Source organism: Plecotus auritus, assembly GCF_963455305.1.
Source record: "Plecotus auritus genome assembly, chromosome: 1".
NCBI lineage: Eukaryota > Metazoa > Chordata > Mammalia > Chiroptera > Vespertilionidae > Plecotus > Plecotus auritus.
The window spans coordinates 248,598,617-248,621,208 of NC_137770.1; the positions used below are offsets into that span (position 1 = coordinate 248,598,617).

Here is a 22,592-nt window from a genome sequence, read left to right on the forward strand (position 1 = left end):
TGTGTTGCTAGCACACTTTCCACCGGGATGCAGGGATGTGCGGGCGGGTCCTGATCAGCAGGTGAAGCTGTGTGTGTGTGTGCGCGGGCACATGCGGGAGTGTGCACAGTGTGCACGCCGGCTGGGGCGCCTCGTGTGCTCGGACAGGTGTTCTCCACAGGAGCATGGTCCTAGGGATCTCGGGCTCGGGGCCCAGCTGGCCGGGTGTGGGGGGAGGGGCGTGAGGCTCCTGCCTCCGCTGAGCCATGCAGCCATTTCTTTCAGGGATCTGCTCCAAGGTCCCCACGTCTCCTAAAAATAGGGGTTCTGACTGGGATGGTGGTGGGCCAGGGCTGCCGTCGCCTTGCTGGCAGTCAGCCCCAAACAGCTTCTGGGGTGCTCCCTGGGCATGGACTCCAGAGGCCCTGCTCTGGGCCTGGGGGTGAGGCACGTGATGACCACCGCCTGAGGGAGCGCCTGGCGTCTTTGGGGGCCACTTTCCAAATCTGCCACTCACCCCCGCCCTGAGGCCCACCCTCCGTCCTGCCAGCGTCCAACTCAGCTCGCTCCTCCCTCCAGATGGGAAACTGGGCGTGGGCATGAAGCTCACGGAGCTCACAGCACTGGGAAGCCACGCCCTTGGGCTGACAGTGCTCCGCAGAAGGCGTGGCTCCGAGGGCTGGCCCCTGGCCTTGCTAACACCGCCTGCTCCCCCCTCCCCTCCGCACCCCCCTCCCGCCAGCCACCCGATCCAGGGAAGGAGCCGCATCTCTCAGGCTCATAGACCGCATCTCTCCGGTCCCGCCTCACTCAACCTGAAAAGGACCAATGGCCGTGGCCGCCAGCCAGATGGCAGCCTGTGGGGTGGGATGGCGGATGCCCAGGGGCGGGGCTGCGGGGCAGGACAGTGTCCAGGGTAGCTAGAAGGCTGCCCTTTGTCTTGTGTAGCCTGGAGTCTGTCATGTGACCTGGTTTGGAAATTCATCCTCCCAGACGAAACTGGCTTCAAGTCCCCAGAGGGAGCCGGCCCTTGAGCTGCCCCCCAAGAGAGACAGCACATTTCTGGTGTTTTAAGTTCCCCACTTTCTTCTTTTGTTTGGTTTCTTTTTGGTTTGTTTGTTAATCCTCAGCCAAGGGATATTTTTCCATTGATTTTTAGGGAGAGTGGGAGGGAGGGGGAGAAACAGAGAGAAACATCGATGTGAGAGAAACATAGCGATCGGTTGCCTCCTGCACGCACCCTGACCAGGGCCTGGGCTGTGGAGGCTGCAACCGAGGAACGTGTCCTTGTCTGGAATTGAACCCGGACCCTTCAGTCCGCAGGCCGACACTCTAACCCCTGAGCCCACCAGCCAGGACTTACGTCCCCCACTCTCTATCCATGGTGGGGCCGCCCTCGGACGCTAACATGAGCGATGGGCCAGGTCAGCCTCTGGGCTGTTGACGGCCTGGTTTCAGCTGCCACACCAGCCGTGCAGAGGGCAAGCCGGCCACGCGGGCCAGTGAGGGCTCCTCCCGTTGGGATGTGCGCAGGGGTTGTCCAGGTGCCGCTGTCCCGGGGAGGCCAAGGCTGAGGCGGAGCCGGGACCCAGAAGGCCAAGCAGGAGGGTTTTCAGGGGCCGAGCCAGACCCTCCCTCCTCTGCAGGGTCCTGAGCCTCTCCCCGGCCTGTGAGCAGCGTCTCTGTGGGCTGCAGGAAAGCATCGTCCGAGACTTACCTGTGCCGCCTCACGTACTGTATTCTGCAAGGCCTCTCCGAAGAAACAGACGGTTAGCATAGAGCGAAAGAGGAAATTTTTAAATATATATATATATTTTTATTGATTTCAGAGAGGCCAGGAGAGGGAGAGGAGGCAGAAACATCAATGATGAGAGAGAATCATTGCTCGGCTGCCTCCTGCACACCCCCCACTAGGGATGGAGCATGTGCCCTGACCGGGAATTGAACCGTGACCTCCTGGCTCATAAGTTAACCTCAACCACTGAGCCACGCCGGCCGGGCAAGAGGAAATTTGAAGTAACTGCTGAGGTGCTGGAGATGAGAGGTTTGCAATCTGCCATCTGATGGTGGGAGATGGGGGTGTGGGGGTCAGGGTGAGCCAGTGGCACCCCAGCCCTGGTGCTGGAAAGGGGGCCCGTCCTCCCTTGCCCTATGCTGGCAGCCACATGGGGCGAGGCTGTCTGTTCACTGAGTCCACCGCCCAGTCTAACCTCCTCGGAGCCACCCTGTGCCCCGCCAAGTGGATACAAGAATAACCTTGCAGTCACTTAAAGGTTATCTCGGAGGCCCCATGCGGCCAGCTCTGATCACCAGCCCCCACATCAGACTCCGCCGTGAAAAGGGTGCCTCCCCCTCCAACATGAAACACAGTGGTGGTGGTGGTGGGGTGGGGGGATGCGCAGCTGCGCCAAGCACGGCCCCGCCTGAAGACAGGGGCTGGGCTGAGCTGGCTGTGGTCTCAGCCCTGTATTCTCGTCCCTTCTGCTGAGCGGTCTGAGGGAGGCCCTGGCCCATCCTGCCATGGAGCCCTGAGACCAGGACCAGCACCAGCACCGAGTATGCGCAGGGCCGCATGGCACAGGCAGCCTCGCAGGTGCAGCTGGGGTGCCCGGGCGGCGGCCCTGGTATGGTTGCGGGGACTGGGCCTGGCTCCTGACGCTCACCCCTGCGGGCGGGTCCTGATCAGAGCAGCCGGGATAGTCGAAGGAATGAGCTCTGAATGCCTTAAACATGAGGAAGCGTATCCTCTCACACCCCGCGGCTCAGAGGTCGGGCAACCAGCGGTACACAGTGGTTCCTGCGACTCTGGGGTCCCCCGCTGCTTGCAGTGGCAGCCAGGATCGCAAACCCCAGGTGCTGACTGGCTTAGCGGGGTCCCCAGCCAGCCACAGAGTCCAGGGGAGCCCTGCTCAGAGCAGGGAGGGACCCTCAGGGCCTCGGCTCCAGAGAGAAGCAGCTTGTAGCTGAGCCCGTGCAGCACAGACTGTGTGGCCGAAGAGCCTGGGACAGGTGCCCTCGGGCCCTTGACAGAAAAGGTGTGCTACCCCCTGGCTGAGGTCCATCGGAGCCCATGGCTGGGCCACCGGGACGAGAATGGGATCTGAAGGACACGGGCCCTGTCTGCACCCTGCGGCGTCTGGGGGCGCAGGCTCTGTGCTGTGCTGCGGGTGCCACGGGGACTGGGGTTCACTGTGGGATTGGGTCCAATGCTCAGCCAGGCAGGGAGATGGGCATGTCCTCAGCCTGGGACTTGCCGTGGGAAGTGGGAGGAAGAGACTAAATGCCTTAGAACACAGGGAAAAGGGTAACTTTGGGGTTACTGGGGGTAGGAACTCTCCAGGGTGACCACAGACCCAAGGACCCAGAGGAACATTTAAAAGCCTGTGACTGGACACGTGCGGAAGGGTGCCTCAGGAGGAGCTGTAGCTGCAGGTGAAGTGGCTTCATGGCCCGGGGCTGGGACAGAATGCGCTGCCCAGTGGGATGGCGGAGGCAGTCGCTGACGCTGTGCGGAGAGGACTAAGCTCCACCCTCTGCACCCCATAGTTGACCCCTGTGGCTCTGGCTCATGGAGTACGGGAGGAAGTGTCACTCTCAGCAGCCCTGGGGTGGGTCCACCCTTAGCCTTGACCCCTCTTCCCTGAAAGCCTCACTTCTCCAAGGGCCATCCCCCAGGTGGGGTCCTGAACAGAGAACGACCACAGCTGCTGTGCCACCAGGAAATGGGAGTGAGGAATAGCTTGGTGGTTGTTAGCCAGAGAGCTGAGTTAATCCTCTTCTCCAGTTTGTGAGACATTATCACCATGGGTCCATGCATGGTCCCTCTTACATCTTATTTTATCTATCTATCATATTTAGCTATCTATCCACCATCCATCCATCAACCATCCATTCACCATCCACCCACCCACCTACCCATCTATTCACCATCCATGCATCATCCATCCATTCACCATCCCCCACCCACCTACCCATCCATCCACCATTCATCCATTATCCATCCATTCACCATCCACCCACCCACCAATCCATCTTTCCATCCCCCTATCCATGCATCCATTCACCATCCCCCACCCACCTACCCATCTATCCATCATCCATCCATTCACCCACCATCCCCCAAGGTCCACAGGGGGAGGACAGCCATCTACACACCATCCATCCATCCAACACCCACCCACCCACCCATCCATCCATCCATCCCCCCCATACACTCATCTATCCATCCATCCATCCATCCATCCATCCATCCATCCACCATCGGTCCTCCCAGATCCTGTCTTCAAGTTGGACTAACCCTTCCAGTATCTGCCATCCCATCGCATCTTAAAAAGTTGTGGGGGAATGCCAGAGACCAGTGCATAACAGCATTGCATGGAAGTGCAAGCAGGAAGCTGGAAGGCCATCAGCCTTGGGCGGTCAGCAGGGCTGTGGCCAGCACAAGATTGCTACTGCTGTGATTGGGATGATGGCTGGAGGAGGTTTCCTGACCCGACAATCTTTACATTGTTTACTGAACCTTACTGACCTTTGATCCTATCTGCTCTGCCTGCATGCATTGCTAAAGGGCAAATGTGTGACAAAACTGAGTAAAAGCAGGCAGGACCCAGACGCGGGTGTTCCTCTTCTCAAAAGAGGTTCCACCTGGCCCCCCATGCCTTTAAAATTCATTTTCCTTATACAGTGTCTTCAGTGTGCGTCAGCCCTCCTACAGGTCATCCGGAATCTGCTGTGCAGGTGGTGGCAGGACAGTACAAAAAGTGAGTTTCCCTTTGATGAATTCAAGTTCAAACTAAGGGATTTAATTTGCTTATTGTTACTTTAAGCCACTAAGCAATGTTTATAGCATTAAATTACATAAAAAGAAATGTCTCAAACCAGAACTAGAAAAAGAGCAAACTAAAGCCAAAGTAAGCAGAGAAAAAGGGAATAATAAAGAAGAGTGGAAGTCAATGAAATAGAAAACAAAAAATAAAGAAAATGATCAAACTAAACACTATTTTTAATGATCAAAAATATTAACCTGTGGCCAAATTTATTTTTAAAAAGCGCACCACACAGCCCTGGCCTGTTTTCTCAGTGGTTAGAGCATTGGCTGGTGGACCAAAGGGTCATAGGTTTGATTCCCGTCAAGGGCACGTACTGTGGGTGCAGATTCCCCAACCCCAGTAGGGGTGCAGGCAACCAATCTATGTGTCTCTCACACATTGATGTTTCTCTCTCCTCCTCCTCCTCCCTCCCTCCCACTCTCTCTAGAAATCAACGGAAGAAATATCCTCCAGTGAGGATTAAAACAAAAATTAAAAAAAACCACACAAATTACCAATATCAGAAATGAAAGAGAGAATTTCACTACAGACCCTAGAGACATAAAAGAATAAAAATATTTAAAACATTTTATTCTTTCAGTTTTACTGAGGTATATTTTTCATACAATAACAATAACAGCTTATAGAGGAATAATGTAGACAACTCTATGCCAACAAATCTAAAAATTGTGATGGAGAAATTCCTCAAAAGATACTAATGCTCCTTCCAGAAAAAATATATATCCCTATACATGTCTTTAAAATTAAGTTTGTTAAAATCATCCCATAAAGAAAACTTCAACCCCAGATGGCGTCACAGCTGAACTCTGCCAAATACTTAGGGAGGAAATAATGCCAGCTCCACAGGTGCTTACAGAAAATAAAACATGAGGGAGTGACTGGCCGGCTCAGCGGCTGACTGTGGACCTGAGAGCCTCTCTCTCCCTCTCCCTTCCTGTCTGTCATCAATAAAAATATTTATATTTTAAAAAATCAGGGAGCCCTTCCCCACTCACTTTGCAAAATTAGCACCCCAGACTCTGAAAGGAGATGGCAACAGCACAGGCAGAGCATGCTGGGAGTGACGCCTCTCACTAACACAGACACCAAGGTCCACAGGGGGAGGACAGCACGACGAGTGCCCCTCTGGAGAGGGCAGGACGTGAGGACGGCGCCGGTCTTCCCGCCTGTTATAATGTTACGGCCATAAGGAAACCCCTCTAACGTATGAAATAACTTGTGTGAAATGTTTGCTGGTGGAAACCCCAATACCCTGTAACTCCCAAAATTAATGAACACCCCACTATCTTGCTGTGAACACCCTGAGCCCTTAAAGTGTAAACGCCCTGCTCCCAGCATAAGGCACACCGTCAGGCCCACACTGATAAGGACACAGGTCGTTTACTTCGGTCTATATAATCCTGAGGCCGTCTTCAGTGGAGGTCTCCTGCCCGATCAGAGGAGGACTCCACGTCGCTCCGAGAGACGAGCCCCTGACTGCTCTGCTGTGTGAGCCTGAACCAACTGCGGCCGCCTGCCTGTCTCCGTCTTCGTCTGTCCTTCAGTGTGCATCGCCGGGTGGCCTTTGCTGGAGCCCAGGACCCACCAGGAATAGGTACATAAACCCTGTGTGATTGCATACTAATTCTGTCTTATGTGTCCTGTGTTCTGGTTCGGCTCAGCTGTCTAGACATTGAAGTACCAGGGGACAGGCCGTTATTGCTGACTCCTGGTCACCTGCGTTTGTCCCACTAAGTCTAACTGGGGCATAACTGGGACAGCCCCTACTCATCGGAGCAGGAACGAGAACGGGCCTTGGGCTGAGCCCTCTGCACCGGGAGGACCCTGTGTGGGCTCATCACTGTGTGGGAATGTCTTTCCCTCTTCCCCTCAATGGGCACCCTCGTCCTGCTTCAGCGTGGGCACCCTCGGCACCTGGCCAGCCCCGGGTGTCTGTGCTGGGCAGGGGGGCGCCCCTTCTGCTGCAGCACAGGAGGCGTGCACGTCTGCTAATGGCCACCAATCGGCTGCTGGGGGCCTCCTGGCTTTGGGGGAGCAGATCCGGCGGATGGGCTGTCTGTCACTCCTCAGTGTGGGTAACGCTTGGCCCTGCTCTGCGTTCCTGTGGGAGAAGTATTTGTCCTCTTCCTGGTAAGGGGCAACAGAGGCTGCTGGCCTGACAATGACCAAGTGGGACTTAGCTCAGGAGTGCAAGGGTGGCTTAACATGGACACTCAGTGAAGGTACCTCATCACAGGAACAGACTGAAAAGGAAACAACAGATACAACAACAGCAAAGTTCTGCCCGGCTGGCGTGGCTCAGTGACTGAGCTCGGACCCATGAAGCAAGAGGTCACGGTGTGATTCCCGTCAGGGCACACTCGATCCCCAGTAGGAGTGCAGGAGGCAGCTGATCAATGATTCTCTCTCATCATTGATGTTTCTCTCTCTCTCTGTCTCCCTTTTTCTCTGAAATCAGTAAAAATATATTTTCAAAAAAGAGTGTACTTAAAAAAAAAGAAAAGAAAGAAAGCCACACAAAGCACCCATTGGTCAGGACTCAGGCACCCAACTGGAGTCAGCAGCTAGTTACTCAGGCCGAGATCTCACACGTGAAAGGCAGGCACGGGTAAGGGTGGGGCAAAGGGAGCGCCCTGCAGAGACAGAACAGGCACCAGGGCGGCAGGCACCAGGGCGGCGCGAGGCCGGTGAGCGGAGGAACAGGGACGTGGTCGGGGTACCAGTGTCCAGGGAAGGGTGGGTGCCGGGCGCTGGCAGAGAGAGAGGCCAGATCTGGAGAAATGCCGCTGCCCAGCCCAGTGTGGGCCTCGCTCGGCCCGCCCCGCGGGTTCACTGCGCCCCGAAGCTAATGGATCCGCAGCTCGGGATGGACAGGCTGCTCCATCCTGCTCCACGGAGCTGGCTGCGAACCTTGTCGCCCTGGAAACCGAGATAGTCTTTGGGAGTCGGCCCCTAGCAGCTCCGCTCACGCGCATGGGCGCACGACTTACACACTGGCCTTTAAAACCGTCCACCTTATGTGCGAAGGAGGCTCAGGATTCCCACTGTCCCGGGAAGTCACCCCCGCGGGCGGGCGGCGGGCGCTCGAAGGCCCGCAGTCCCCGCTGAAAATATGGCGAAGCCGGCTCCTTCCCGCGGCGTCCCACGAGGCGGATGGTGTCGGTGGAAGGTGGGCGCAGGGCCCGCGCGCGCTGCTGGGCCACTGCTCACCCGGCACCGAGGACGCTCCGCACGGAGGGGGTCCCCACAGCAGCCCTTGCACTTGGGAGGCAGGACGGAGGTGTGTGCTCAGAGCGCCCCCGCACACGCCCCTCGCCGCACGCTCCCCCGCCTCCCCGATCGGCGCAAAGCTATTTACACTGCGATTAGCCTGCGGGTGAGTCATGGCTCCCGGCCTCCGACTGCAGCGCGGGGACCGCGCAGGCCCAGCTGCCGCCCGAGGTACCTCCGAAGGCCGTCCGGAGATGCCGCATCCCAGACCCATTTCAGGAAGAGCCTGGAGTGCCCTGAGGGCCCGGGGACCACCTCGCCGGCCCGCCTCCTCTCACCCACGGGCATCTCCACCCCAGTCCCTCTCCGGCCCGGAGCCGCCTTCTAATGAATTAACTCACAGCCACCCGCGTCCGGGGGCTCCTGCCTGATCCGGGAGAAGGGCTCATGGAGGTTCTGCCCGAGGCCTCACCTCCACTCACACCCCCATCACCCCACTTGGCACGCCAGCCGACCCCCCCCCCCCGCCCGCATCCAGACTCCCGCTTATCCCCCTGGCACCCGGGCCCCTCCCCCGGACCCCCTCTCCCACCCCTTCTGTCCCCCAGACTCGCCCCCTCCCCTTCTGCACTCAGGCCCCCCAGCCCCGGCCCCCCTTCTCCGTGCCGCCGCCCTGCCGGCTTCCTCGGGGTCGTGGCGCTGCATGCCGGTGGCCGTGGAGAGCAGCGGGACTTGTCGCCTGGGGAGCGCAGACGCAGCAGCTCGGGAGGTGGGAGGTGGGAGGTGCTGGGGGGTGGGGCCTGGGGGCCCTCCGTAGAGAGCCCGGGGTTGGAGGGTGGCCTTGCCTAAGCGGCCGAGGGCGCCCATACCCGGAGGAAGGTGGGGAGACGCGTGGGGGCCCCTCTCCTCTGGGAGCTGGCCGAGGGGCGTCCTCGGGGCGGCGGGGGCCGGGAGCGTGGGAGGGCGGCGTCTGGGCCGGGCGCGAGGCCGTGGGCCGGGTGCGGGGAGCGCAGCGCCCTGGGCGGGGCGCCGCGGGCTGAGGAGGGGGCGCGCTCCCTGCCGGTCTCCACGGCGCCTCGGTTCCCGGCGCGGGGCCGCGGCGGCGACGGGAGGCAGAGGATGCGGGCTCCGGCGGCGGCGGCGGCGGTGCGGGCCCGGGAGGACGCGGGAGGATGAGGGGGAGGCCGGTGGTCCGGCCGCGCGGCGCCGGGAGGAGGCGCAGGCGGCGGGGGCGGCGGCGGGCGGCGGCGGGCGCGCGGGGTGCGGGCCGGCTCGGGCGCGGAGGATGAAGTGGAGCGTCCGCGGGGCCTGCGCCGCGCTCTCCGCCTGCCTCCTGCTCGCCTGCGCGCTCAGCGCCGCCGCCGTCGGCCTCAAGTGCTTCTCGCTGGGCTCGGAGCTCCGCGGGGAGCCGTTCCGCCTCGGGGCGGCCGCCGGCGCCTTCTACTCGGGGCTGCTGCTGGCCGCCGGCCTCTCGCTGCTCGGCGCCGCCCTGCTCTGCTGCGGGCCGCGGGCCGCGCCTCTCGCGGGGCCGGGCCAAGGGCTCGGGGTCCCCGCCGCCCCGGCAGGCGCTCCGGAGACCGCGCCGGGCCTGCCGGGGGCCGCTGCCGAGCCCGAGGGGCCGGGGAACAGCCAGAACCTACTCCTGCTCGGCGCCCTCGTCTTCATGCTCGGGGTCCTGAGCGCCTTCGCGGGCGCCGTGATCGACGGCGACGCCGTGTCCCTCGTGGAGCGCAAGTACTCCCACTACTGCCTGCCCCCGCGTGCGCCCGCCTCGGCCCCGGCCTCCGGCCCCGCGGCCCCCGCCCCCGCGGCCCCCGCCGCCGGCCCGGCCCCCGGCGCGCCGCGCGCCCGCGCCACGCCCGCCAAGTGCCGGCAGCTGAAGGACTACCAGCGCGGCCTGGTGCTCTCCACCGTCTTCAACGCGCTCGAGTGCCTCCTGGGCCTGCTCAGCCTGCTGCTGGCCAAGACCTACCGGGCGGCGCGGGCCCGGCGCGGGCGGCGCGGGCGGCGGGGAGGCCGGGCCCCGGCGCGGCCCCGCGGCGGCTCGGGGCTCCGTGCGCAGCCGCCCGCTTCCTGGGTGCGGCGGGGCCGGCGGGGCCGGCGGCTGCAGCATCGCCCGAGCGAGGCTTCCATCCTGGCCCCGGAGGAGTCGGACTTCGTCGCCCCCGGGGACTGCGCGGGCTTCGCGGCGCACCACGCCGTCTCCTACATCAACTTGGGAGTCGTCCGCGCGTCGGACGAGGCGGGGGTGGAGGTGTGCTGCGGCGGGCACCCGTCCGTGGAGCTGCCGGGGTACGCGCCCTCGGACCCTGACCTCGACGCCTCCTACCCCTACTGCTGCCGGCCGCCCCGCGAGACGGCGCGTCCCTGGGAGCCAAGTCGCGCCTGCTGAACCCCGATCCCTGACGGACTCGCGGGCCGCCTCCCCACCCACCACCGCCGCGAGGGGCGCGGGGCTGGCGGAGGCTGAACCAGGCCAGCTGTGGTGTCGCCTCCCCAGGGCTGTCTGGCCGGCGCCTCCCTCCGAGTCCCCCCGCCCCCGCCCCCGCCCCCGCCACGAGACTGGCCTCGAGTATTACCGTTTCTGTGTCTGGGAGGTTTCTCTTCTTTTCCGTGTCTGTTCGTATCCGGATTCCATTTTAAAGTTTACAATAAATGTTTGGGGTCAGCTCGCCCCCACCGCACTTCTCTTGGCAAGTCCCTTCCCTGGGGCGAAGCTCCCAGGTCCCGGGTGCGAGCTCGCGGGGGAGGAAGACCCCGCTCGGAGAGGACAGAAGGACCACTTCTGGAATGAAAGACGACGGGGACGCACCGCCGGCAACACTTTGTACACGGATGTGCCTGCTTTTGTCAAAACTTTCTTACTGTAAAGCTCCAGAAATGGTGACAATGTTTGGTAAATTTATTGCAATTTAAAATTGGTGAGTTCCTTTATTAAATTAATTGCTATGTCGTTGGAGTTAGAAGATGTCTACGCACAGATCAGTTTGGTTGGGGGGAGAGGGGAGACGGGGAATGGTAAATTCCCGCAGCGCATTCTGCTCGCGGGTGGACTAACCCAGCCTCTTTCTGAAGGGAGCGTTTCGTGTGCACCAGGCCCCAAACATTTCTCTTTTTGGAAACTGGTGATGAGGTTTGTGCTGCAAAGCTGAGCTTATTTTTGGTTAATGCATATGAATTTCCAATCCTATTTTGGAAAACCACAGGCCTGGCTTTTCTGGCAAAGGTTATTTTTCTGTTGATGAATTTGGTCATTTGAACATTATACCATTTCATTTAAAATATACCCCTCCGCTGTGATGTGAAGGTCATAGTTTTAAATCTTTAGGATGTCTATTTACACACACAGTGTGAAATGCATTCCACATGGTGGTGTGGTGAGTGTCCCCCCCGCCCCCCCCCCGCCCCCCCCCCCCCCCCCCCCCGCCAGCCTGGTGGGCTGGCTGGGAGCCAGGCGGGCTCAGGGTCTCAGGGAAAAGGTGAGCCGGGCCAGAGCTGAGGTGTCGGGCAGGTGTGCGCTGACTCTGAACTCGCTCAGAGGAGAGCCCCACTCTTACCGAAGGGTTTGACCTCCTGCAAAATGAGGTGAGGACACCCCAGTGTGAAGGTCACCTCTGCCAGAGAAAAGTGAAAGCAGGGTGTCACGTACTTATGTTTGGGGTCCACTTCATTGTGAAAAAGGACCCAGGTTTGGGGGTGAAGGTGCTTCCCAAGTGCAGGCTGTAGGGTGAGACCTCCTCAGCTCCCTGGTGCCCCGCCCTAAGTCCTAGATCCCCTGGACCCTGGCCACCAAGGCCCCCCGTCCTGGTCCCGGCCTGGCCGGGCTGCCCAGCTGCAGCAGACGCTGGTAGGGAGGTGTGGAGGCCTGTCACCATCTGGCGGGATGGGCCCATCAGCCTGACCTCAGTGACTGTAAACCTCAGCCGATCAGAGGCAACCAACCAACGTCCTCTCCGAAGCATGGATGCCGCCTGAGAAAAAGAGTCATTCACGTCCAGGTACTCGGTTCTCGCCCACAGGCCTCTTCAGATGCTTGTCCAGATTAGCCCTCTGGATGCAGCCAGGCTGAGGGCATGGCCCGAGCACTGCCGCCTGGCCCCTCTCCGTCCCCACTCCAGCAGCCCCCTGGCCATCAACCTAAGGCAGCAAATGTGATATGTGGCGGCAAAAGTGACTTTAAAACACTTCTCTCTCTGCCTCAGTCCAACCAATCAGGCCCTGCCAGCAGTTCCTGCTTCCGGAGCCGGGCTGCGCCTGCGCTCCACTCCGGCACCCACGTGCCACGCCTGCGGAGACAGCTCAGAGCTGCAGAGTGGAGGTGGTCCAGTTGATGTGACAGAGGACATCAGATCTCAGACCCTTGTTCTCTGAGGTGCTTCGTTCTACGCGATTTGTGCAGTTTACATGTTGGATGCCTTATACGTCAAAACCAGGGGCCTCCCTGAAGTTTCAGACTTTCTGGAGGTGGAACAGAGGCAGCGCCGGCCCAGGGCCAGCAGCGCCCTCCTGTGTGGGCGTCTGGCCAGGCAGCGGGGCGCGTCTGGGTCACATAGAAGTGAATGAACTTCAAGGCAACAAAAACCCAGGTGACATTTTTAAAGATGCAAATGTCTCTAACTTCACGAATACTCTTAGCCCCACTCAAAACAATGATGTGTGACACTGGGGTTTTATTTTTTAAAGTTTATACAGGAAATGAAACCCCAAATATCCCTAAGCTGAAGATCTAAGACCAACCTCAGGGAACAAGTGGGGTCCGGAAGCTTTGAGCTTCCTGTACTCGGGACCAGCTTCCTGGTGTGGGCTCCACACCCCTACGCCCACGTCCCCCCACACTCCCGCGGCCACGCCCCCATGGCTGCACCCCTCACCTGCACACTGTCCACACTCCCTGCTTTCTGAAAGTGTCATTTGTTTGGAATTGACTCTTTGGAAGACAAGGCGATTCTGGGGCCTTCCTCAGAGTGGGTCTTACTGGTGGCCCATGGAGGCCGCCCCAGGAATTTAGGGTCACAACGAAACAAGATTAAACAAATCTTAGAGTTTTTACATGGCTTGATGCTGAGTGTATAGGTGGTTGTTTTATTTTTTTGTTAGTTTTTGTTTTTGTGAATACTCGGCAAAGGATACTTTTCCATTGATTTTTAGAGAGTGGAAGAGAGAGGGAAAGACAGAGAGGAACACTGATGTGAGAGAAACGCATTGATTGGTTGCCTCCCGCAGGTGCCCCAACCAGGGCCTGCACGGGGAGGAGCTTGCAACCGAGGCATGTGCCCTTGACCGGAATCGAATCCGGGACCCTTTGGTCCGCAGGCTGACGCTCTCTCCACTGAGCCAAACCGGCCAGGGCTACAAGTTGCTTTTTTAAACATAAAAGTTTTTTTTTTTTTTAAATCTTTTATTGACTTTTTACAGAGAGGAAGGGAGAGGGATAGAGAGTTAGAAACATCGATGAGAGAGAAACACCAATCAGCTGCCTCCTGCACACCTCCTACTGGGGATGTGCCCGCAACCAAGGTACATGCCCTTGACCGGAATCGAACTCGGGACCCTTGAGTCCGCAGGCCGACGCTCTATCCACTGAGCCAAACCGGCCAGGGCTACAAGTTGCTTTTCTAAACATAAAGGTTGTTTACTTTTAAGAGAATAATTTAGTTAAGATAACACATGATGTGGTCGCCACACCAGCCAGGCTCTCTGAAGACAGGTGGACAGCTGCGCCTGGGCCTCAGGCTCTTGGGCTGCCGTGTCCCTTCATCAGAGCAGCTCTGCCCTGCTGCGCAAATCTGAACCCCACAACTGGCGTTTTGACTGGAATACAAGTAAACAATCCGTTAAGTTAAAAATCAGTCAGATGGTGTTTGCGGTGAAGATTGAGCTGCTGGTGATTAAATGTTTTATTTAATGCCATGACCCAGCACACTCCAATATGCACGCAGATACAGTACATACATCAAGTGCACATGCATGCATACAGGGGCACACGCGGGTATACACATGAGTCCCCATGTGTGTATATGCACACGAGCACATGCACACGGGAGTGCATACAACTGTAAAATCAAACAGTGCACGCACATGCATGTGTGCACAGCACACCCATGTTGCACTCATGTGCACAGACATGCATACACACATGCACTGCCGCCTGGGCATGTCTAAGGCCAGGCCAGCAGCACTGTCTGGGGTGCCCAGGATCCTGGGGACTCTGAGGGAAGTGGCCTGGCTGTGGACTGCACCCCGGGCACAAACACCAGAATGTGCATGTAGGGAGCGTGACTCTGACGGCGGCTAGTGGGTGCTGAGCTGCAGGTTGGCCCACACTGGGTCACAGGAAGGTGGGGCAGGCTGGTGGGTGCCCACGCACCCCAATGCCTGCACAGACTGGCCAGCCAACTGCACTGGAGCTGCACTAGGGTCTGGGCCAGCGGTGGGGGCCAGGCTGAGTCCCGGGGCCCCTGGGTGGGTCTGTGTTGCATAGACATTGTGCGTGGTGGGTGCCAAGCATCGGGGTCACCTTTGGGTCATGCTCCCCATGGGACCAGACTGTGTCCGCATGGTGATCATTGCCCCAAAGTACTGTTTCTTCACCAAGACTGGAAAGAAACTAATACCCGACAGAGACGGTGGGACAGTGAGTTCTGGCACACTGACGAGGGTCAACTTGGTGGGCCTGGGGGCCACTTTCGACTGTGCCAAGGAGACAAAAGCTCCCATCAGCTGGCTTACCTTCCAGACCATCTGATGTCTTTGCTTAATCTGCTACTTTTCAGCGCAGCAATCGACAGGAACAAAACGCCCGCAAAAGGGAAGAAGGTTTCACAGAGGAAAACTGTGCATGTCTCACGTCCCCAATCGGAATTCTCCTCGCGACTCCTGGCTGGCGGAGGACAGCGGGCCAGCACCTCAGGGAGCTGTTTACAACAGTTTTCTTAAAATCTCCGCCGTCAGTGGGAGTCTGCTCACAGCGTGAGTTTGTCGCTTTAGGTGCCCTTATCCTCAGCAGGATGTCTGAGATCCGACTCCATACCACACACGCCACAGCAACGCCTGCCTCCCCACCCATGTCCACGAGGCTCTCCTCCTGGCCCTGCAGGCTGTGTGCTGTGGCCAGACCTGCCTGGGTTGCTAGGGGCAGGAGGGCCGGGCAGGTAAGTGGGTGAACAGAGGCTGCTCTGGCCGAGCGCCCCTGCCTGGGCCTGCTCAAGGCATGGGAGAGGTCCCAGCCTGCCTGTCTTTCTCCCCATCACCTGGGCCTGGGTTTGGCCTGTGCACCTGTGAGGTCTTTTTTGTTGTTGCTGCTAATCCTCACCCAAGGATATTTTCCATTGATTTTTTAGAGAAAATGGAAGGGAGAGAGGGGGAGGAGGAGGAGAGAGAGAGAAAGGAGAGAGAGAGAAAGAGAGAGAAAGAGAGAGAGAGAGAGAGAGAGAGAGGAGGGAGACATCAATGTGAGAGACACATCGATTGGTTGACTCCTGCATGCATCTGGAACAGGGCCAGGGATTGAACCCGTAACCCAGGCATGTGCCCCAACCGGAATCGAACCTGAGACCCTTCAGTCCACAGGCTGACGATCTAACCACTGAGCCACACTAGCTGGGGCCATTTTAAATTTTAACAGTTTAAAATGTTATTGCCCATGTTTGGTCCACATTTCTCTTAGTTTTTATTTATTTATTTATTTATTTATTTATTTATTTATTTATATATATAAATCTTTATTGTTGAAAGTATTACATATGTTCCCTTTTCCCCCCATTGACCTCTTCCAGCCCACTCCTGACCCCCACCCCAGGCCTTTACCACCTGGTGTCTGTGTTCCTGGGTTATGCATATACGTACACAAGTTCATTGGTTGATCTCTTCCCACCCGCCCACCCTCCATAATCCAAAGACATAGAAGCACCGAACAGATCTCTTAGTTTTAAATATAGAAAATGTTATGGGAGCAGCTTGGGCTGCCACCTCAGAGTGGCTGTGGGTTGTTTCTAGGAGCTTTTTCTGTTGCTGTTAATCCTCACCCGAGGACATTTTCCCATTGATTTTCAGAGAGTGGAAGGGAGGTGGAAAAACAGAGAGAAACGTTGATGGGAAAGAGACACATCGACTAGTTGCTTCCTACATGTGCCCCGACCAGGGGTTGGGGATCGAGCCTGCAACCAAGGTAGGTGCCCTTGACGGGAATTGAACCTTCAACCCCTCAGTCCTTGGGCCGACGCACTGTCCATGGAGCCACACCGGCTGGGCCCAGGGAGTGTCTGTGACCCCATCACTCCATGCATGTCTGCCACATGCCTCATGGGCGCTCTGCACGCTTCCCAGTTTGCACAATGGTGCCGTCTGCACCTCGTCTTGTGCAAAGGTGCTTGTTTTGCGCCAACATTATGTTGGGGGGTTATTTATTTATTATATTATTTAAATACTAGAGGCTCAGTGCACGAAATTCATGCACGGGGGTGGGGGGGTGTCCCTCAGCCCGGCCTGCACCCTTTCCAATCTGGGACCCCTCGGGGGATGTCCGACTGCCGGTTTAGGCCTGTGGGATTTGGGCCTAAACCGGCAGTCGGACATCCCTCTCACAATTCGGGACCGCTGGCTCCTAACCACTCACCTGCCTGCCTGTCTGATTGCCTGTAACCACTCTGCCTGCTGGCCTTCTTGCCCCCAACTCCCCCACCGTGCTGGCCTGCTCGCTCCCAACTGCCCCCACCTGATCACCCCAAACTGCCCCCCCCCCCCGTCCTGGCCTGGTCACCCCTAACCACCTCTGCCTCTCCCTGCCTCGCCCTGCCACCATGGCTTTGTCCGGAAGGTCTCCTGGTCTAATTAGCATATTACCCTTTTATTAGTATAGATATTTTTATTGATTTTTACAGAGAGGAAGGGAGAGGGATAGAGAGTTATAAACCTCAATGAGAAAGAAACATCACTCAGCTGCGTTCTGTACACCCCCTACCGGAGATTGAGCCTGCAACCAAGGTACATGCCCTTGACCAGAATCGAACATGGGACCTTTCAGTTCGTGAGCCAACACGACACTCTATCCACTGAGCCAAACTAGTTAGGGCTGTTTGGAGATTTATTTGAGGGGGCCACCTCCCTCAGCACCACTCACTTGTCTCCTGTTGGTTGCTGTGTGATGGTACCTCACTGTTCACACCCGCCTTCCCAGTTACTGGGGGAGGTTTGTGCTTTTAGCAGTGTCATCTGCACCCTGGTTCTCTGGCTTTAAAAAACAATGGCTTGTTGTTTACTTACAGAGCCCCCGGCACATACTCTGGGCTCCCCTTTGAGGTTTGCAAATACCTTATCCCAGGGTTTTTAAATCTGGTTGTGGTATTTTGTAAAAAAATAAATCACATTTATTAATCTTTTCCTTTATTGCTTGTCTTCTTTTTTCTTGCTTAAGAAATTCTTCCTACCCCAATGTTTTATGTCTCCTTTTCTTGTAAAAGTCTTACAGTTTTGCTGTCATATTTAGGTCTTTTATCCACCTGGGAATTTATCTTTGTTTATAATGTGATCTCATTTTTTATCTTTTGTTATATGTATGTATGTGTGTGTTCATCTATCTATACACATCCATCATCTATCCATCATCCACCATCCATAATCTACCCTTTACCTATCCATCTCCTTTATCATTTTTCCTTTGTTGTATGGATAGCTAATTTCTCTAGCTCCCTTCTCTTTTATCACGGTAACCCAATTATTTCAGTGCTTTATGAAACCGTTTATTATTAAGCTGTTTGAAACATATCTCACATGATGATATTCTATATTTACACAATTTTCCTTCTTTGCTCTGTTCTTCCTGTTGATCCACATATAAGTGTTGTCCTGGGCACTTTCCATATGCATTCTAGTAAGCCTGCCACGAGCCGCACCGAATGCACAGGACGCAGACTGGCCTGGCTTTGGGGGTTTGCTCGTTAATTTGGGTAGAATGCCATCTTGACAAACTTGAGTCCTTCCATCTCTGGATAGATCTCTCTCTTCACTTATTTAGGTATTATTTTATGTTTTTTCAATAAAGTTTAATACTTTTCTCTGTAAACATCTTGCTTGGCTTTTGTTAGATTTTCCCGAGATGCATTTTCGTTTTTGTGGCCATTGTAAATGTTGTCTTTTTAGAAATTACATTTTCTATGTGTCTGTTGCTGGTCTAAAGACTATTGCTGACCTGGTATAGTGACCTTGTGCCAAGCAACACGCCAAATATTTCTTTACGGTTCTAATAACTTGTCTGTTTCCGATATCATTGGTGTTAGTGACGGCTCTGTGTCTGGCTTCCTGACCCCCTGCCTGCATTCTGGGGCGCACGTTCTTGCTGAGACTTCCAACACGATCGGACTAGAGGTGGGGATGACAGTCCTCCTCTTGGTTCTAGCTTCAGTCCTTAGATATGGGGCTGTCCCTCTGAACACATGAAGGAAGTTTCCTTCTTTGGCTAGTTTGCAAATAATTCTTTGCTGTTGTTTCCATAAGTGGGCATTCAATTCTAAAGTGAAAATTAATCAAGGGAACCTCAAATTGCAACTGGAGTTGGAAAGGCCGAGAGAGGAAGCCCCACTCTGTCAATGGCCCCAGGTGCAACTGCTCTCTGGCTCAGCAACAAGCCCAGCCAATGGAAACGCTGCAGCTCAGCCAATGAGAAGCGGTGGCCACCGGACCTCCTCCTTTGCCCAATGAACCTGACTTTTTCTCTTGCTGAGACTGTCCCTCCTGTGCCCGGAGGTGTCTCTGCCTGTGGGGTGAGCTGCAGCCCAGCTCATGGACCATTCACAAGACCCACGGATCCCCAGATTTAATCAGCGGATTTTGTTTTTAACACTGTGTGTCTTTCCCCCCTGTTAGTTACTATGCTCGTTTGCTTTCTGTGCTAAGTTACACGAATACATATTTTGATGTAAATCAAACAATACTGCACCTGATTTAAAAGTCAGTAATGGTTTTGTTTTCCCCTCTGACTCTGTATGTCCACCACTTCCTTTGCTAATATCCATTTTTGTGGAAAAATGGTTGCATTGCTAATCTGTTATTTCCATTTTGGACAGGATTACTGGTTTCTTCTGGCTGAGCCCCGATATTAGTTTTCTTACACCCACAAGTTGACACACAACCTTCTCTCCCCTCCCTCCCAGAGAGTGTTGGCATTAAAAAAACAACAACCCGTATTCCACTTTATTAAACTCATAGACATTGTCCACAGGGGAGGCATACGGTGGTCCTGACTGCATTCTTGTTTCTAGGAATCTGGGCCCACGCCATCCCAACATTTGACAGAGGTGAGAACAACATGCTATCCTGATTCAGACGTGCCCACTAACTCAGAACTTCTCTTCCTGTGGCCTCTCTCCGGACATGGCTCTGTGGTCTCCCACTGTCACCGTCAGGAACCTGCCTGCAGCTGCACACGGTGTCCAGGGCTCTGTGAATGGCACACAGGGCCGAGAGATTCTGGTCACATGTTTATAGCAGCTTTATTCATAATTGCCAAAACTTGGAAGTAAACAAGATGTCGTTCACTAGATTCTGTGTCCACCCAGACAATGGAATAGTATTCAGCACTCAAAGGAAATGAGCGATCAAGCCATGAAAAGACGTGGGGGAACCTTAGATGCATGTTACCAAGGGGAAGAACCCAATCTGAAAGACTACATGTGGTGGGATTCCAGATATGTGACATTCGGGGAAAAGAAAAACGGTAGGGTGTCCCCTCAAATGTATACACACACTTTGAATAGTTATAAAGGCAGTGTTTATTAAAATACATTTCATTTTCCAAGTTGAGCTACCAGCTGTTAAAATGCGCATACATGTTTTGGGGACACCCTGTATTTAGACAGCAAATAATAAAAAACAAAGAGAGAAAAAAACCACTCTCCTAAAAACCTTTGAAAGGCAAGGGGGAAAATCCAGACAGAGAAAACCCAAGGAAGAAAAGAGGGAGGGCTAGGGAGGAAGGAACCAGTGAGAGCAAGTTGGATGTAAGGGAGGAAGGGGTCTGGGCCAGACCACCAGCAAGCACAGTGATGCAGACTCCGCTGCACAGAACCCACAGCAGACGCTTTACGGTGCTGTGGGAACCACACCAGAGCCAATGGCCAGGGCCAATTAGACTGCGGAAATCTTTATCAAAGTGTTCAAGGCTAAGAGGCTATACACAGGCGCAAGGTACAGCAATCTCACGGTGCCCTGGGCAGGCGTCCCCTGCTATAACCCAGGTGATTGCTGCCACTATTTGGAGAAGCCTCTTTTGTCTAAATAGCATTAAGGTATGTTACTGAGGCTGCTGAGGCTGTGAGCTTAGATGCAGCTGCTGAGAGGCTGTGGGTCCAGAGGCAGTGCCCCCGGCTGCTCAGATAATGGCTGTGGGGACAGAGGCTGCTGCTGCTGCTGTGGGAATGGTGTGTTGTTGCCTAGCCGGCGTGCAGCTACCTGCTGTATGGGACTTTGCTGTGGAGAACTGCTTTGTCTAATGGATCATTGTTAGCAATGGCTACATGGCCCACTGGCTCCTACAATCAAGACTCTCTTAGATATTCACAACTTGTCATGGCTTCTCTGTCTACCACCCAGCGTCCCAGAAGGTCCAGCCCCGGGCAGGATCAGGACCTACTTGGACCAGTTGGCAGGATGGCGCAGTGAGAGCTTCCAACAATAGCACAGTGAGCAGGGTTCAAGTAGGAACTTGCTCTGGCCATTGGCACTGTGAGCAGGATTTAGGAATAAACACTCCAAGAATTAGATCTTGCTCTGACAGATGCAGAGTTCAGAAGTCCACATCCATGAATCCTCTTTGAAAAGATTCAAAATAGAGGAAAGAAAATAAAAAGCAGCGTGGAAATGCCTGGGGGCAAGTTGTGAGCCATTTATCACAGAATCAAAACTGACCAGTTGTGTAGATTACAGCACAAAACCGACATGTCATAAATTGTGATAATAATCCTGTAAAAGAAGTTGTAAGTGGAGGAAGGGAGAAAGGGCGTGTGATAATTTTGTCATGTTTTATAGCAAGGAGTCCAGGGATATGGACTAAAATAGGACAGAGTAGTTAATTTTTAAAATGAACATTTAAAAATATTTTTTCTTAAATTTTAAGGAATGTTTTATGAACTAATACTTCTTGTAAGAAGGAACAGTTATCCAAAGTTCAGCACTTTCTCTTTTTCTGTTAAATTCAGAAAAATTACATTAAATGCTCGGGATTAAAAATAGCAATGGAGTGGAGCCTGCTGGACAAATCGCCCCCGAGACAGCTTCCTGAGTGTCTGTGACTGCTGCTTCTGGGCAGTGATAGTTAAAAATACTTTCTTACCCTGACCGGTGTGGCTCAGTGGATGGAGCGTCGGCCTGCGGACTGAAGGGTCCTCGAGTTCGATTCCTGTCAAGGGCATGTACCCTGGTTACGGCCATATCCCCAAGTAGGAGGTGTGCAGGAGGCAGCTGATCAATGTTTCTCTCTCCTCGATGTTTCTAACTCTCTATCCCTCTCCCTTCCTCTCCGTAAAAAAATCAGTAAAATATATTTTAAAAAATACTTTCTTTAAAAAATGTGTTTTTGCCCCAGCTGGTTTGGCTCAGTGGATAGAGTGTCGGCCTGTGGACTGAAGGGTCCCAAGTTTACAAGACCAGTGCTCTAACCCCTGAGCTATAGGGCCTTACAGCTTTGCGCTCCTGAAGGGTCCCAAGTTTGATTCCGGTCAAGGGCTCAATGCCCAGTAGGGGGAGTGCAGGAGGCAGCCACTCAACGATTCTCATCACTGATGTTTCTATCTCTCCTTCTCCCTTCCTCACTGAAATAAATAAAAATGTATTTTTAAAAATGCAGTGTTTTTATTGTTTATGATTAAAAAATTACAAGTGATATCAAGTCATTATTTCTTAAAAAGAGGGGGCAGACCCTGGGGAGGCCAGGAAACGAGGGAGGAGAGGGGAGAGAAAGGTGGCAGAGGTTGAGAGAAGTTCCCCATTCTTTCTAGATCACACTGCTCTTCCGAATCAGAAGTGTTCAAGGGGCCCGACTGTGAGTCTGTGGTGACTGTGGAGAAGGAGTGCCTCCTCCAGGGCGCCCGGAGGCAGGACCATGACGATGGGTGGAATCCCACCTGCGGCTGTGCACGGGGACCTGGTGCACCAGATGCCTCTAGGAAAGCCCCGTGACCATGACGATGGGTGGAATCCCACCTGCGGCTGTGCACGGGGACCTGGTGCACCAGATGCCTCTAGGAAAGCCCCGTGACGATGACGATGGATGGAATCCCACCTGCGGCTGTGCACGGGGACCTGGTGCACCAGATGCCCCGTTTTCACCTGAAAGAATGAGCACCTAGTGGTTTGGGTTTGGGGATGTGGCAGTCATTTCCTTGAAAACCAAGTGGACTGTCGTTGCAAAGACAACTCAGTATGTGCTGATGAGCTTTGAGTTTTCACAAGTTAAAGAGTTTTGGGCCGAAACCGGTTTGGCTCAGTGGATAGAGTGTCAGCCTGCGGACTGAAGGGTCCCAGGTTCGATTCCGGTCAAGGGCATGTACCTTGGTTGTGGGCACATCCCCAGTGGGAGGTGTG

At 55.2% G+C, this 22,592-nt stretch overlaps 1 protein-coding gene across 1 annotated transcript; it reads left to right on the plus strand.

Moving 5' to 3' along the window:
* Window positions 1-8,834: 8,834 nt before the first annotated feature.
* Window positions 8,835-10,971, plus strand: TMEM271 (transmembrane protein 271). The gene has a single exon (XM_080688218.1). It carries the CDS (start codon window positions 9,304-9,306, stop codon window positions 10,408-10,410), a length of 1,107 nt encoding a protein of 368 aa, XP_080544344.1. The 5' UTR covers window positions 8,835-9,303; the 3' UTR covers window positions 10,411-10,971.
* The last annotated feature ends 11,621 nt before the right edge of the window (window positions 10,972-22,592 follow it).

Excerpts from the sequence above, each read along its gene's own strand:
- TMEM271 (XM_080688218.1), top strand. The coding sequence starts at position 9,304 with ATGAAGTGGAGCGTCCGCGGGGCCTGCGCCGCGCTCTCCGCCTGCCTC.